An 18,302-nucleotide genomic window follows, 5' to 3' on the forward strand; every position below is an offset into this window, starting at 1 on the left:
CAGAAGGATTTTTTACAATTATTCAATTCAATGGTAAAATACACGAATACAGGAAAATGGGGCCTTTTAAGCAAGTGACCCATATGGCTGTACATTAAGGCGGGCTTTGCACACTACGACATCGCAGGTGCGATGTTGGTGGGGTCAAATTGAAAATGACGTACTTCCGGCATCGCATGCGACATCGTAGTGTGTAAAGGCTCGATGATACGATTAACGAGCGCAAAAGCGTCGTAATCGTATCATAGGTGCAGCGTCGGCGTAATCCTTAATTACGCTGACGCGACGGTCCAATGTTGTTCCTTGCTCCTGCGGCAACACACATCGCTGTGTGTGAAGCCGCAGGAGCGAGGAACATCTCCTACCGGCGTCACCGCGGCTTCCGTAGAATATGCGTAAGGAAGGAGGTGGGCGGGATGTTTATGTGGCGCCCCTGACCTGGTCAGGCACCACAGAGTATTGCACCCATGCGGGAGCAATGCTTCCAGGTAATCTCCAAAGGCCAGGATGAGGTGCACACACAAACATATAGTGATCAGGCCTCCCACATCACCAGAGGGGACCCTTGAGTAGCCAGAAGGAGTTAACTTTCAATTCCCAGCTGGGGGTGTGTTCAGGGGCTGGTTGCTAGGAAGCAGGGCAGAGAGAGAGAGGAAGAGGGGAGTCTGGAGGAAGAAGTTGAAGTGTAAGGAAGCAGGGCAGAGGAGCTCTAGAGTGTGAGACAGGTCCTGAGGAGTGCAGTAGGTGAAAGCGGGGGAGAAAGGAGTACCGTGGGTCGGCCTGAAAACCATCCAGAGAGAGAAGGGTGGCTGAGTACGGAGATCCCGGTATCCGAGCACACAAGGGGAACTAGATCCCCAGTACAGGCAGCAGATCATCCAGAGCTGCTTAACCTACAGGCGGGGGTACTTCATGCCCTCACCACAACTACACAGCGCTTGAGCCAAGCAGCAATCTCCGGGCCCATAAGGGGACAGGGCCAGAAGCCATCCCACCAAGGCCACGCTGCCGGCAGACGAGCCAGAGAGAGGGGAGCAGGGTGGTAACAGCTTCCCTGGAGGGGTCCTACCACGCTTCAAGCAAAGGATCCTCCTAAAACAGAAAGAGTGCAAGGAAGGCGAGTGGACAGCTACCCTCAGAACGGCCTCCTGGAATTCCTGGTTCCACCTGGTTATCACAGTGTCGCCCGGGCATCTCACCGTGACCTCCAAACAGTGAGTAAACACGTTGAAAGACTTCTTGGACTGTGTTTGAGTCATTCTGCGACCTGTGGTCCCACACACATACACCGGGGCCTGGGGCTTGCCTCACTCTCAGGGGGCTAATATACTGACTGCACTCACCATCAGCCCCAGGCATCCCTTAATCTGCAGTGGCGGTCCCCGCTGACCGCAATACTGAGAGTGGCGTCACGACAATCCTAAAAGAAGGTTCCCTACCTGTGACCAGACTGTTCCATCCACGTGGAGTCCCTGAAGGTACTGCACCGACACATACTAGCGGGGCTTCACAACTTCTGGCGTCACGAACAGGATAAGGACTAGACCTGTTCAGACAGGTGACCGTGTGCCTCAGAGGTCCGACCGCAAAAATTGAACCGCCGCCATATTGCCATCTTCAAAAGCGCGCGCTGCAGCCCGCGCGAGGGAGAAGAGCACCGCCCACGAAGAGGTGTGGCCGCCCCAGAACCCCCACAATTCGGAGAGCGTTCTGACCCAGGAAGTGGAAAGGGGGCGCGGAGATTTTTGAAGAAAAATGGACGCTGCAGGAGGTAATGCCCCTGGTCAGGGCGACGCAGCCCAAGCGATGCCAGCCCCCGTCGCGCTGGACGCAGCAGCGCCTGGTGCCGGTGCCGCGGTCGCAGCCGCGCCGGCTGAAATCTCCCCCATAATGCCAGTTTCCTTGCTGTATGTCCCAGGAGCGCAATGGCTGCCCCAATACGCCGGTAAAATAGACACGCTGACCGGGTTTAAGAAGAAGATCAACACCCTGCTAGACATGCACGCGATGACTGGTAAGCAGAGGGCCGCTGTGGTGCTGGGACAATTGACTGAGGCAGCAGAATTGGAAGCTGAGTCCTGGACCAATGATGACCGGAGCTCTGTTGAGACCATCTTTGCCAAACTAGCAGCTGCTTTTGAACACCGCACAGAGGGAGAGCTGAGGACGGACTTCTATAACTGCCGGCAGAAGCCCCAAGATAGCATAAGAGCCTATGCCCTCAGGCTGCAGGCTGCACTGCGGGCTCTCAAGCTGGTGGACCCTGTCAGTGATCAGGAAGGAAACCGGATGATGAAGGAACAATTCTTGCGGGGCCTGCGCTCTCCTGAGGATGGGAAGCAGATGAAGCTGTGGTCCCTGGAACACCCTGACGTGGACTTTGCCATTCTGAAAGACAGGGCAGTGAAAGCACTCCAACCTCCTGTGGACACAGACCCCGTCGCACCAGCATGGCCTGCCAGTTCCACGGCTGCAGGAGCGGAATCCTCCTCGCAGTCCCTGGTAACTGCAAAAGGACTCAACGCGCCAGCAGAGACTATAAATACACTATCCTCCCAGGTGCAACAGCTCACTAAGGATGTCGCACAAATCCTGAAAGCAATGCAGTTGCCCTCAGAGACCAAAGTCCCTCATCGGATCCTGCTAGCTGACAACCCAGAGGATGTCCCTTGGATGCGGAGGAGAAGAGGTCCCCCAACCCGAGGCAGGAGCAGTGATCGCTATGACTCATCTGGACAACCCATCTGTCGTCGTTGCCAGGAGGCAGGACACTATGCAAGGGCCTGTCCTTTAAACGAGCCAAACCTGGGGCCGGGGGCCAGTCCTCAGGATTAAGAAGATCAGGCCCAAGTCGCTGCTGTGATCAGTACGTGGGTGGACGTCCTGTCCTGTCCATCGTCCTGGACGGGATCCCTACCCCGGCGTTATTGGACACCGGCTCTCAGGTCACCACGATTCCGTATGTCCTTTATCGGAGGTTTTGGTCGGACGACGATCTCCGACCACCGGACCCCTCCCTCACCATCTATGCTGCCAACGGACAACCTATAGACCAGATCGGGGTCAAAGAGGTAACCATAAAGGTGGGAAGGCAGGAAATGAAGGGACAAGGACTGATTGTTGTGGACACTGATATTAGAGAAAGGAACCCGCAAATGATTTTAGGCACTAATGTCATAGAAAATTGCCTAGAGGAAGTGTTGTTGTTGCTTCACCAGATTGTTGAAGGTGCTGAGGGCAGGTCGCAAAGAGCCTTGCAAAAGGAGATCCGAATCATTCTGAGGAAGCAACAGGTAAAACAGACTGGCGGTGAGATTGGTAGTGTACGGGTGATGGATGCAAACCCCATTGTGATACCCCCACGGAGTGAAATGATGATGTGGTGTAGAGCAGCGGTAGGTCTCAGAGGACAAGATTACCAGGCTGTACTAGAGCCCACTCATTCAGACCACTGGCCCACGATTCTGACAGCCAGGGGGGTAGTTGATGTACACAAGGGACGAGTGCCTGTACGAGTGTTGAACTGTGGGGAGGAGGAAGCCAGACTACCAAGGTACGCTACCATAGCCAAACTGTTTACATGCTCAGATGACGCCATAACACCTGTAGGTCCCCTGACACAAGCTGACTCAACAGAGGATGAGACCTCCCAAAAGCAGTTGGAGGACTGGTGCCAGAAACTACACGTGGGAACTGACTCTACACCCGTCTACCAGAAACATGGGGTTTACAGGGTCGTGCAGGAATACGAGCAGGTCTTTAGTAAGAACCCACTAGACTTTGGTAGGATCAAAGGGGTGCAACATCACATACCCACAGGCAGTCATCCTCCCATTAAGGAAAGACATAGGCCTATTCCACCAGCCCATTACCAGCGCACAAAGGACATGCTGAAGGACATGAAGGAGGCAGGAGTCATAAGGGACAGTTGTAGCCCCTGGGCGGCTCCCCTGGTCCTGGTGAGGAAGAAGGATGGCACGATGAGGATGTGTGTGGATTACAGACGGATAAATCAGATAACACACAAGGATGCCTACCCTTTGCCAAGGATAGAGGAATCCCTCGCTGCCTTGAAAACCTCTAACTACTTTTCTACCCTAGATCTTACTAGTGGCTACTGGCAAGTATCTGTAGCAGAAGAAGATCGGGAGAAGACGGCCTTCACCACCCCAATGGGCCTCTGTGAGTTCAACAGCATGCCATTTGGACTCTGCAATGCCCCCGGGACCTTCCAGAGGCTTATGGAATGCTGCCTAGGGCACCTCAACTTTGAAACCGTCCTGCTCTAACTGGATGATGTCATCGTGTACTCCAAGACCTACGAGGACCACCTGAAACACCTGGCTGAAGTCTTTGAAGCACTATCCCGATATGGAATGAAGCTGAAACCATCCAAGTGCCATTTACTGAAGCCAAAGGTCCAGTACCTAGGTCACGTGGTCAGTGCAGAAGGAGTAGCACCGGACCCAGAGAAGGTCACAGTCATCCAGGAATGGCCCACACCTACTACCGTCCGGGAGATACGTCAGTTCCTTGGCTTGGTAGGCTACTACAGGAGGTTCATCAAGGGCTACACGAAAATGGCAGCGCCTTTGCAAGAGCTCCTGGTAGGCCACCCAAAGAAGAAAGGAAAGATCTCCGGCCCGCCATTTCACTGGGGAGAAGCAGAAGAACACTCCTTCAGACAAATGAAAGGGGCCTTGACGGGTGAAGAGATCCTAGCCTACCCTGACTACGGTCTGCCATTCGTACTGTACACCGATGCCAGTAATGTGGGACTGGGAGCAGTGCTTTCACAGGTGCAGGGAGGCAAAGAGCGTGTGATTGCTTACGCCAGCAGGAAGCTCAGGCCTACTGAAAGAAACCCGGAGAATTATAGCTCATTCAAGCTAGAGTTCCTGGCCATGGTATGGGCTATCACAGAGCGGTTCAAGCACTACCTGGCAGCCACCAAATTCACTGTCTTCACGGACAACAACCCCCTGACCCACTTGGATACTGCTAAATTGGGTGCCATGGAGCAGCGTTGGGTAGCCCGACTGGCGAATTATGACTTTACTGTCAAGTATCGAGCTGGCCGCAAGAACGGCAACGCAGATGCTCTGTCCAGGATGCCTCACCTAGCAGACGAGGGTGAAGATGAAGATGATCTTGAAGAGATTGAGCTGCCAGCGTTCCATCGCCATGGAGCAAAACAGTGTCGGCAGTCGCGTGCTAACCGCCAAGAGGTGACCCTGAACCCACTACCTCACTACAACTGGAAGGAGACCCAGGAAAATGATCCAGCGGTAGGCTTGGTAAAGAAACTGATCAGCCAGCCGGGCGCCAGCCTTGACAAAGGAGCCCCACCTGAGGCACAGTACCTATGGAAGGAGAGGGGTCGATTATTCATCTATCAAGACAAACTTTACAGGAGCATCATTGACCCGAGGACGCATGAGAAGGTGTGGCAAGTGATTGTACCACAGAAGGATACGAGGATGGTGCTAGAAGCCTATCACAATGGTGCAGGCCACTTTGGTTGGAAGAAACTGGAGGCCCTACTTAAAGTAAGATTCTACTGGGTGGGCATGAGATCTGCCCTAGAGAAGTGGTGTCGAAACTGCGGGCCCTGCAATCTTAGAAGAAAAGACCAGCACAGCCAGAGAGCACCACTCCAGCCAATCCAAACTAAACGGCCTTTGGAGATCGTGGCCCTGGACCATGTAAAGTTGGCACCCAGCAGACAAGGCTACAACTACGCTCTCACTATGGTTGACCACTACTCCAGATTCCTGGTGGTAGTACCAGTCAAGGACTTGACAGGTCAAACTGCAGCCAAAGCTTTCCAGACACACTTCTGTCGACCACATGGCTATCCAGAACAAGTGCTCACTGACCAAGGACCAGCCTTTGAAGCTGAAGTGTTTAAGGAGTTTTGTAACCTATACGGCTGCCAGAAGATCCGTACTACGCCTTACCATCCTCAGACCAATGGCATGTGTGAGAAGATGAACCACATCATTCTCGACCTTCTGAAGACTCTCCCACTAGAAGAACGAAGTCAGTGGCCGGAAAAACTGCCCGATCTAGTGGACATGTATAACAACATCCCTGTGAGTTCCACGAACTGCACACCGGCATACCTGATGAGGGCCAGACCAGGGAGATTGCCAGTAGATCTGGAAATGGGAGTTGAGACCCCTGAAGACCATCTACAAGGTGCTGATTGGGATTCCAACCGCCAAGCCCAATACAAGAAAGTACAAGAGTGTGTGGAGCGAAGCCTGACTCAGCAGCGTGAGAAACAAGAAAAGGCCTACAATCGAAAAGCACCTGCTGTTCCCTTGATGCCAGGAGATATAGTTCTCAAAAGGAAGAGAAGACGTCATAAACTTGACAATCACTGGGAAGAAGAACCCTATACTGTGTTACCATCGACGCTTAGCAATGAAAAGACATGCCTTATCAGCAAAGATGGAGGAAAAACAACAGCTGTCGTTTCTAGAGATCGCTTAAAGAAATGTCCTGAACAACTAAGAATCCCTGAAGAAATTCCCAACCCTTTGCCAGTTCAAGAACCAAAAGAAAAGATGATCCATACTGTACTTGGAGATTTTCCAGCAAGTTGGCCTCAATACAATGGAGCAGTAGTTATTCCGGTTATTACATTCCCTCAATCTGGAGAAGTAAGAGACCCAGAAGAACCTGTTCAGAACCTGGAAAAGCCAAATGTAGCTGAAGCAGAAGACCATGCACTGGTATCAATACCTAGTACACCCATTATTCACATTGAGACACGTACATCGGGTGGGAGGACACAACCTCAGACAGATGACAGTATAGTACTGCGTAGATCAACCCGCAGCAACTTTGGTCAGCTCCCATTACGCTATAGAGAAAGTACAGTCTAGTTCAAAGTGACAGTATGAAATGTAATGTTTAACCTGTTTACAGTTAGGTAACGTTTAAGCGAAATGTGCCCACAAGGACTATTGTGAGACCTCCTTAAAATGTTAGACCACTGGTTATGAACTGGATTTAACCACAAACTTTTGCATTGTAAAAAGTTACCTCCTTGGTATCAACCACAGAGTCTGCCTGTTGAGGGGCATGGCTCTGCACCAACAAGGGGGCACGCCTGTTTATGGGGCCTGCCCTCCAACACTCGGAAGCGGGTACGCCTGTTTATGGGGCCTACCTTACACCACTCTCCTCAGGAGAGGAAGATTGGAGGAAAGGTCTGGGGAATGTGATGGCCCAGCCCTGGTCACCAAAAGGACCGGCGACCTACCTCCTGGAGGTTTTTGGGTGGGGTTCGGACATGTGGGTGGTTGGTGGTGGAATGGTACCTGGTATGTTTAAATGTAAATAATTGCCCCTGTGTGGGAAAAGTTTGTAATTACCTTTTTTCTTTCTCTTGTCTTTGCAGCCCGAGGACGTGCTGATGATAACTAAGGGGGAATGTGGCGCCCCTGACCTGGTCAGGCACCACAGAGTATTGCACCCATGCGGGAGCAATGCTTCCAGGTAATCTCCAAAGGCCAGGATGAGGTGCACACACAAACATATAGTGATCAGGCCTCCCACATCACCAGAGGGGACCCTTGAGTAGCCAGAAGGAGTTAACTTTCAATTCCCAGCTGGGGGTGTGTTCAGGGGCTGGTTGCTAGGAAGCAGGGCAGAGAGAGAGAGGAAGAGGGGAGTCTGGAGGAAGAAGTTGAAGTGTGAGGAAGCAGGGCAGAGGAGCTCTAGAGTGTGAGACAGGTCCTGAGGAGTGCAGTAGCTGAAAGCGGGGGAGAAAGGAGTACCGTGGGTCGGCCTGAAAACCATCCAGAGAGAGAAGGGTGGCTGAGTACGGAGATCCCGGTATCCGAGCACACAAGGGGAACTAGATCCCCAGTACAGGCAGCAGATCATCCAGAGCTGCTTAACCTACAGGCGGGGGTACTTCATGCCCTCACCACAACTACACAGCGCTTGAGCCAAGCAGCAATCTCCGGGCCCATAAGGGGACAGGGCCAGAAGCCATCCCACCAAGGCCACGCTGCCGGCAGACGAGCCAGAGAGAGGGGAGCAGGGTGGTAACAGCTTCCCTGGAGGGGTCCTACCACGCTTCAAGCAAAGGATCCTCCTAAAACAGAAAGAGTGCAAGGAAGGCGAGTGGACAGCTACCCTCAGAACGGCCTCCTGGAATTCCTGGTTCCACCTGGTTATCACAGTGTCGCCCGGGCATCTCACCGTGACCTCCAAACAGTGAGTAAACACGTTGAAAGACTTCTTGGACTGTGTTTGAGTCATTCTGCGACCTGTGGTCCCACACACATACACCGGGGCCTGGGGCTTGCCTCACTCTCAGGGGGCTAATATACTGACTGCACTCACCATCAGCCCCAGGCATCCCTTAATCTGCAGTGGCGGTCCCCGCTGACCGCAATACTGAGAGTGGCGTCACGACAATCCTAAAAGAAGGTTCCCTACCTGTGACCAGACTGTTCCATCCACGTGGAGTCCCTGAAGGTACTGCACCGACACATACTAGCGGGGCTTCACATTTACATCCCACTCATCTCCGCACCTCCGCTCCGATTGGCCGCCTGCTGTGTGACGTCGCAGTGACGCCGCACAACCCGCCCCCTTAATAAGGAGGCGGGTCGCCGGCTAGAGCGACGGTCGCAGGACAGGTGAGTCCATGTGAAGCTGCCGTAGCGATAATGTTCGCTACGGCAGTTATCACAAGGATATCGCAGTTGCGACGGGGGCGGGGACTATCGCGCTTGGCATCGCAGCATCGGCTTGCGATGTCGTAGTGTGCAAAGTGCCCCTAAAGCCTGCTTTACACGTTGCAATTAGTTGTACAATCGCATTTGCGATGTGACACGCCCAGGTTGCATACGGGATCTTAAGAGATTGCACGTAGGTCGTTCATTTGCTGTCACACGTGCGTTAGTAGTCTATATTAAATTGATCAATTTTGTGTGCGATCCTTTAGATCATGTGTTCTGTGACGTATGCATTGGGCACCTTTTTTTTTTTTTTATTTATTGACTTGCCAAGCGTGTGTAATGTGTAGGGATGCGTTTTTACTATGTCATCTGCCATTCAGCTCTGCTACATGGCCGCTGACAGCAGACACAGACAGCCATGTAGCAGAGCTGAATGGCAGATGACAGCAGACACAGACAGAGCCGCACTGTCAGAATGAACTCGGGTGAACTTCACCCGACTTCATGGTCATGCTGCGGCTCTGTCTGTGTCGCGTCCTGATTAGCGGTCACCTGTGAAGGACTCACCGGTGACCACTAATCTCCTAAGTGACTGAAGTTAGAAGCCCTCTCTCATACTCACCAATCCCCGATCCCCGGCGCTGCACGGCGTTCACACTGCTCCAGCGGCTTTTACTGTTTTGAAAAAGCCGGCCGCCCATTAAACAATTTCGTATTCCCTGCTTTCCCCGCCCACCGGCGCCTATGATTGGTTACAGTGAGACACGCCCCCACGCTGAGTGACAGGTGTCACACTGCACCCAATCACAGCAGCCGGTGGGCGTGTCTATACTGTGTTGTGAAATAAATAATTAAATAATTTAAAAAAACGGCGTGCGGTCCCCCTCAATTTTAAAACCAGCCAGATAAAGCCATACGGCTGAAGGCTGGTATTCTCAGGATGGGGAGCTCCACGTTATGGGGAGCCCCCCAGCCTAACAATATCAGCCAACAGCCGCCCAGAATTGCCGCATACATTAGATGCGACAGTTCTGGGACTGTACCCGGCTCTTCCCGATTTGCCCTGGTGCGTTGGCAAATCGGGGTAATAAGGAGTTATTGGCAGCCCATAGCTGCCAATAAGTCCTAGATTAATCATGTCAGGCGTCTATGAGACACCCTCCATGATTAATCTGTAAGTGACAGTAAATAAACACACACACCCGAAAAAAAATCCTTTATTAGAAATAAAAAACACAAACATATACCCTGGTTAACCACTTTAATCAGCCCCAAAAAGCCCTCCATGTCCGGCGTAATCCAGGATGCTCCTGCGTCGCTTCCAGCGCTGCTGCATGGAGGTGACCGGAGCTGCAGAATACACCGCCGCTCCGGTCACCTCCACACAGCAACTGAAGACAGCCACGCGATCAGCTGAGCTGTCAGTAAGGTTACCCGCGGCCACCGCTGGATCCAGTGACAGCGGGTAACCTCAGTGACAGCTCAGCTGGTCGCGCGGCTGTCTTCAGTTGCTGTGTGGAGGTGACCGGAGCGGCTGTGTCTGCTGCAGCTCCGGTCACCTCCATGCAGCAGCGCTGGATGTGACGCTGGAGCATCCTGGATTACGCCGGACATGGAGGGCTTTTTGGGGCTGATTAAAGTGGTTAACCAGGGTATATGTTTGTGTTTTTTATTTCTAATAAAGGATTTTTTCGGGTGTGTGTGTTTATTTACTGTCACTTACAGATTAATCATGGAAGGTGTCTCATAGACGCCTGACATGATTAATCTAGGACTTATTGGCAGCTATGGGCTGCCAATAACTCCTTATTACCCCGATTTGCCAACGCACCAGGGCAAATCGGGAAAAGCCGGATACAGTCCCAGAACTGTCGCATCTAATGTGTGCAACAATTCTGGGCGGCTGTTGGCTGATATTGTTAGGCTGGGGGGCTCCCCATAACGTGGAGCTCCCCATCCTGAGAATACCAGCCTTCAGCCGTATGGCTTTATCTGGCTGGTTTTAAAATTGGGGGGGACCGCACGCCGTTTTTTTAAATTATTTAATTATTTATTTCACAACACAGTATAGACACGCCCACCGGCTGCTGTGATTGGGTGCAGTGTGACACCTGTCACTCAGCGTGGGGGCGTGTCTCACTGTAACCAATCATAGGCGCCGGTGGGCGGGGAAAGCAGGGAATACGAGATTGTTTAATGGGCGGCCGGCTTTTTCAAAACAGTAAAAGCCGCTGGAGCAGTGTGAACGCCGTGCAGCGCCGGGGATCGGGGATCGGTGAGTATATGAGAGAGGGGGATAGACTGACATGGACAGAGAGTGAGGGACAGAGATAGTGACCGACTGACAGAGATTAGTGAATGACAGACATTGTGAGGCGCTTCAGAACGCAGCTTTTCAGCTGCGCTCTGAAGCGGACCTTTTTTAAGCTGCGGTGCAGAGCGCACACCTGCGCACATAGCATCAGACACCAAAATCGTATGAGAGATGTCACACGTTACAATTGACTAGGTTCATGCAACAAAACGTTCAATTCTAGACAAAGATACGATGTGTTTGCGATCAACGGTTTTGCGTTCAATCCTGATCGCACGTAGATGTCACACGCAGATACCTCACAAACAATGCCGGATGTGCGTCACTTACAACTTGACCCCAACGACGGATTGTGAGATATATTGAAGCGTGTAAAGTGGGCTTAAGTCAAATAGTTTGCTCCAATGATACAATCTATGTATAATGCTGTATCACTTCGTATAGGTATCATGTCCAACCAAAATTCGATACCACAATGTCAATATTCAATTCATAAATCAGTGCAAAACATCAGTAAGCAGCCGATTATACACCGCACATGTAGATACACTTTTCATCTCCGACTATATTGATACAAAGTATAGTGAGTTTTCCAGGCAAATTACTGTCCAAAATGTTAAATTGATGAAAAGGAAAGAATTGCTGAAACAAACACTGGTTACCGGATTTTACTATAGATATTCCAACACAGAGCATACATATATCCAGTGGAAAGTGAATAGCATTGTCATGTGTCACTCCATAAATTACCAATAGTTACAAATAATAATACATGACAAACGCTCTCACATTCCACAGTCGCCTATACATATAAAGAGTAAACACAAGCTAAGTTGCAAAATCCAAGGCTAAATTGCCATTACCCATGTGGGGTGACCTAGGTCAGATGCAGTCAGGCTCCAGCCTCTACGACCGTTTCACAGACAGAGGTCAGCTTCTTCAGAGTCTACAGAAGCGGCAGAGACACAGCTGGATCAGGAGAGGCAAAATAAAGCTCAGTGTGTTTGGAATCTGGAGAGAAAAGGTGTTTTTTTTTATCAATGTCCGAAATGGGTAAAATTGCAAGGTATTTGTAAAAAGAAGCAACTTTGCAATTTACCTTTTTTGTAAAAATTGCCTTCGTTCTACTATGAGACTAGTCAAAATGTGACCACAGGTTGGAAAGTCGCATATATTTGATCATGTGACTGCCCAACTGAACGGGGTATACGTGGGAATCGTGACGGTGCCCAATCAGCTCCGGCTTCACTATCCAAATCTTCTGATGATTTGAAATTCAATAGGAAGTAAGTGGCCAGCTCTAGCTATAATGTCCTCTTTATGGTCAATTCGTGAGAAGATGGAGACATTGAGGCCGGCGCTGATTGGACAAGGAGCTCACATAATGTAACAATATAAATCAAATAGAAAACCGGTTTTAAATGCCGCTCTAAAAACCACAGATGCTGTGGATAAAGAGATTTCCTTTATTTCACAGTTCTATGCGTTTCAGAGACATCTCAGTCTCCTTCCTCAGGAAAAGAAATCATATTACAAACAACAGGCCAACAGGACCTATATATAGGAATACAAGTAGCCACTTGAATTCCTATATATAGGTCCTGTTGGCCTGTTGTTTGTAATATGATTTCTTTTCCTGAGGAAGGAGACGGAGATGTCTCCGAAATGCGTAGAACTGTGAAATAAAGGAAATCTCTTTATCTACAGCATCTGTGGTGTTTAGCGTGGCATTTAAAACCATTTTTCTATTTGATTTATATGATAACCTGCTTTCCAGGGCCGCTGCTAAACCACATAAAAACACTCACATGCGATCATAGGAGGTTGTGACTGGCACAACCCTACCAGGTGAGTGTATGTCTTTCTGTCTCTCTACCCTCATACCGGGTAAGACCCTATTGCGCTTTTTCCCCCATACAGCATAACGTAACAATGTCACGTGAGCCCCAGGAGAGCGAATGACAACACCGCTGGAATGGCGCCGGAGGTGAGTATAAGCTTTGTTATTTCTGTTTTCCTTGAACTAATGGGTGGAGACTAGCTGCTGTGATGTCTTCCATACACAGTACACAGACAAAAGAGGAGATCCTGCTCCACTATTTTTGTGTGGCACAAACACAGTAGCAGCATTGAGGTCATTACACAGCAGTAGTGATGGGTGAACTCGAACTGTAAAGTTCGGGATGCTTACTGGAAACCTAGTGTCAGACCCCAAACATGGACTTCTCAGGAAAGTCTGTGTTACTGTTCAGGTTCGGCCACACAGATAAAAAGGAAGCAAAATGGCTATTAAAGCAACACGGTTATACTAACCGAGTCTCTGTGCAGCTGTCACACTGCTTCCGGGTCAGCTCATTAAATCTCATGCATGTTTACTGCTTCCCCACCCAACCTCTGTGACAGCGTCTGTGATTGGTTACAGCCAGACTGCCGGCATCTGTGATTGGTTGCCATCACACTTGCTGTTTGAGTCCCCGAAGTGGAGTTAAAAAACAAATAAATTATTTGAAAAAATGGCATAGGGTCTCCCCTATTTTGGTACTCAGCGAAGATAAAGCAGACAGCAACAGGCTGCAGCTCCCAGCTGTGTGCGTTATCCTGGCTATATAGCAAAATCAGAGGGACCCCATGTGGCTTATTTAAAATTATTTAAATAAATTATTTAAAAAAACGGCATGGGGTTGTGCCCCAGTCCCTCATGCAGCAAAACTACCCCACAACGTGATGCTGCCACCCCCGTGTTGCACATTTGGGATGGTGTTCTTAGGCTTCTAAGCATCTCCCTTTTTCCTCCAAACGTAATGATGGTCATTATGACCAAACAGTTCAATTTTAGTTTCGTCATACCACAGGACATGTCTCCAAAAATTAAGGACTTTGTTCCAGTGTGCATTTTCAAACATTAATCTGGTTTTTTTTATGTTTCTTTTGGAGTAATGGCTTCTTTGGGCAGAGTGGCCTTTCAGCCCATGTTGATACAGTACTCGTTCCACTGTGGATAATGACACAATCTTACCAGCTTCCGCCAGCATCTTCACAAAGTCTTTTGCTTTTGTTCTTGGGTTGATATGCACATGTTTGACCAAAGCACATTCAAACCCTTCTCCTTCCTGAGCGGTATGATGGCTGGACAGTCCTATCTTGTTTGTACTTGCGTATAATTGTTTGTACAGATGAATTAGGCACTTTCAGGTATGAGGAAATTGCACCCAAGGATGAACCAGACTTGTGCAAGTCCACAATTTTCTCGGCTGATTTCTTTTGACTTTCCCATGATGCTTCACATAGCAGCAGGGTGTTTTAGGTGTGCATTACAATACATCCACAGGTGTGTCTCTAATTAACTCAGATGTTGCCAATAAACCTCAGAAGCTGATTTTGATTTCATGTCAGATAGTGAGACAAACATGCACATGTGTCTTTTTAGATAGTTTATGTAAACTTCTGGTTTCAACTGTACTTGTATATTATAGGTGTGTATTAGCATACTGCTTATTAGTAATAATAAAAGAACACATTATGACATTAATGTATCACATTATAGGTGTGCGAGCCGTGCGTGTGTGTGTACAAGTCCTAGCGAATACAGTCTGGCCTCCTTCAAGTGCCTTGTAAGACTGAAATGTTGAAAAACTGGTTTACTAATTAAAAACTCCCTCCCCCTTTCCAGCAGTCTGTAGGTAGGAGAGGTTGGATCTTGCAGACAGTACTAGTCACCTCGCCCTGTGAGGACACAGATTGGCTTGTTGGCACCCGGACGTAGATAAACTTTGGTTTACGAGCTTGTACTTGGGCATCTACACGGTGCATGGCCGTCACATCTAGTCCCGGAAATTCTCCATGTTACAGAGTGACACTTTAATCTGAACTTGTGTAGTATATTCCTTACATTACGATGTCTGGAGAACAGGACTGGAACAAGAAATCAGTCAAGATTTTGTCAAGAAAGGGAGGAAATACAAAATGTGCAGACTGTGGAGAAACAGGTGAGAGAACATGAAAGGAAAGGTGGTCTGGACATGTTAAGAAACGAGGAAATAATGGGAGGGGGACACTAGATTCCGGGTAACTCTCAGGGTGCATTTTAGTATTGTCCTGGCCATAAACCTTAGCATTGTCCTGCAGCTTTGTAAATTTAATATCGGTTTTAGCACAATCCTGAGAAAAGCCAGATAAAAATATCTCTAAATTTATGGACTGTATTGGTGAAGGAAGGTTGAACTAGATGGACCTAGGTCTTTTTTTCAACCTAGACTTTTAATAATTTTATTTCCTCTTTATAGTTTATTGTAATATTTTGGCACAATTATGCAATAATGTAACAATTATGTCACCTGGGTGCCTTGGCCTAATTATGGGAAGTCAACATTAATACAAACTTTAGTCTTCTTTGCCAAACAGTTTGCATTGTTCCAAGTCTGTGACAAGTAATTGTCCTATTGTACCTGACTATATCTAATGGCAAGCGGCTGAAATATTGCTCAACTTCCTGATCACTTAATCACCAATTATGAGATATCCGTAGTGTATTCTGAAAAATACTAAATCACCGAAAAAATATACTCTATATAGTAAGGAGTGAAGTATCTGGGTTATGCCCTGTTCTCATCCTACTAGGCCCTACCTGGCCACAGGGATTTTATGCACCCTAGAGTTCAAGTGGTGCCCCCAATCCACGACGGCTAGCCCTAAATACCCTCATGTTCCCCTACTGGTCTATACAGGTGCGGTGTTACTCAAATTCACCTTACTAAGCCTAGATGAAGGTCTATCCCCCACCTAGGCAGTACCTCAGTGGGTACTTAACTATGTGTGCAATATTACGTTCACTGATAATCTACGCCGCCACCTTAATAAATATGTACTTTTGGAGGTATCACACTTAATATATTACAGCAGAAACTCCCAATCTGGAGCCTATTGCAATCACGTACTATACTCAATAGACCCCACTATTCACATATCTTTAGCCAATATAAAGTTTAGAGATCAGATATGGGCATTTGATTCATTCATAAATGTATTTACTCATCTCACTCAACGAGTTTCCTCCAACTCTGGGTTCACCAATTAAAGCAAGGTACTTCAAAATAGACGGTGAAATAATGATTCTCTCTCTATTTTCTATATACTAATGGTTGAAGAAAATGTTGCAGTATACCAGCTAAGGATATGTGAATAGTGGGGTCTATTGAGTATATCAAGTGCTTGCAATAGGCTCCAGATTGGGAGTTTCTACTGTAATATATTAAGTGTGATACCTCCAAATGTACATATTTAATTAGGTGGTGGTGTAGATTATCAGTGAACCTAATATTGCACACATAGCTAAGTACCCACTGAAGTACTGCCTAGGGGGGGATAGACCTTCATCTAGGCTTAGTAAGGTGAATTTGAATAACAATGCACCTGTGTAGACCAGTAGGGGAAAAGGAGGGTATTTAGAGCTGGCCATTGTGGAACGGGGCATCACTCAAACCCTAGGGTGCATAAAATCCCTGTGGCCAGGTAGGGCCTAGTAGGGTGAGAACAGGGCATAACCCAGATACTCCAGTCCAGTCCTTACTATATTGTGGTTACCTATATGTTATAAATAAGTGTGTGTGTGTGTGTGTGTGTGTGTGTGTGTGTGTGTGTGTGTGTGTGTGTGTGTGTAAAGTAGTATGGTGAGTCCGAGAAGTCTTTTAAAAGGATAAATATAAAATATTTTTTAGAGTATATTATTCACTTCCTGATCACCCCAGCACAATAAATACTCATTCCCATTTCCGTAATACCGGTATAGTTGGTGCCAAAAGGCAGGATTGACTAAATATTAATATAGGACTAAGGGCTTCGTTTATCAAAGTGGTCTAAAAGAAAAACAAAAGAAAGATGGTCCTTCTTGCTTATGGTAACCAGACAGCAGCTTTCATTTTTAAAACCGCTTTGACAAAATGAAAGCTCCTCTGTGATTGGATGCTATGGGCAACAAATTAAATCTTTATTTCAAACAGTTTTGATAAAAATGCCCCTAAAAATACATAAGATTTGAACACAACATTAAAGAGGTCATACAAGACGTTATTTACCAAGTATATCGCACTCCTAGATTCCTGTTTGATATTGGAGTTAGAACTGATCCCTTCTGCCCGCGATGCAAAATATGTTCCGCAGATCTATTACATATGATGTGGTCGTGTCCTGATATTGAACATTCCTCGAGAGAGGTGACAGAAATAATCAATAGAGTATATATAATAGAGACGAGCTTAACTCCCTTTGTATGAATTCTGGGATACGTGGAGGATTTACCTTTGGAGGAGGAGGGCAAAGTGGCCGTATCTAGACTATTATATATTGCCAGGAAACTAATCGATCAACACTGGATCTCTGACCACAGTCTTACAATATCTGAATATGGCAAAAAAGTTAATTGGGTGATAAATGTGGAGAAAAGTATATACCGGAAAAGAAATGGCGTCATCAAATTTGAAAAAATATGGGCACGATGGAGAGATGGGTCAGGGTTGGCTTCGAGGGAACTGATTAGGTTTAGATTGGGCTTACTCTAAATTGATAATAAAGGGAAATGGGCGAGAAATTTCTGCAGAACTTATCTATAATGATGACGGAGGTTTGGGGAGAAGAGAGTAGCATGGGAACAGGTTAGATTCTTCATCAAAAATGACATTTAACAGTGTACAATGCCAAACAAAGCAAAAACTCATAAAGAAAAACAAAAGTCTAATTAGATTAATTGATAAATCTAATAATGGTACTTAAGAACTTTTGTCTAGGAATGTGTGGAGCTGCAGATTTGACATTATCTCTCCTTTCTACAAGACTGTTTAATGTTTGTTGGGGGGGGGGGGGTAGAGGTTGGGTAGCCTCCAATGTTTGTTTGGTTGTAACTTGTAAAACTTTAATAAAAACATTTAATTAAAAAAAAATAATGTAGAATAAACTTGGAAATCAAGCGCTACATCCTTGTGACTGTTGTCACCATAGCATTGCCACTTTTGTCTGCTCACATCACCAGGCAATCAGCTTGCATTCTGATGAATGTCCACAATTTAGGACCAAAACGTCAATTTTTCTTGTTTTTTGGGGATTGCCATTAAAATGTTTTTGAATTCACCACCATTTTGAGTGCCACGTTTATTCTATATTACATGTTAGTTCTTAGGCCAATAATACAAAAATATATAGTTCCAGATAACTTTAATCCAGAACTGAAAAACATTTAATTAGTGGCCATTGATAACAGGCCTCATGAATAGACCCGTTGAAGTGCGGTTCGG

At 47.6% G+C, this 18,302-nt stretch overlaps 1 protein-coding gene across 1 annotated transcript in view; it reads left to right on the top strand.

Annotated features, from left to right (window-relative positions):
• The first annotated feature begins 14,715 nt into the window (after nt 1-14,715).
• Nucleotides 14,716-18,302, top strand: part of LOC142249880 (arf-GAP with dual PH domain-containing protein 1-like) — a 78,415-nt gene continuing 74,828 nt past the window's right edge. The window contains exon 1 of the mRNA XM_075321842.1: nt 14,716-15,005. Coding sequence (XP_075177957.1) covers nt 14,915-15,005 — 91 coding nt within the window. The 5' untranslated portion in view covers nt 14,716-14,914. The remainder of the gene's footprint in view (nt 15,006-18,302) is intronic.

Source organism: Anomaloglossus baeobatrachus, chromosome 8 (genome assembly GCF_048569485.1).
Source record: "Anomaloglossus baeobatrachus isolate aAnoBae1 chromosome 8, aAnoBae1.hap1, whole genome shotgun sequence".
Lineage (NCBI taxonomy): Eukaryota > Metazoa > Chordata > Amphibia > Anura > Aromobatidae > Anomaloglossus > Anomaloglossus baeobatrachus.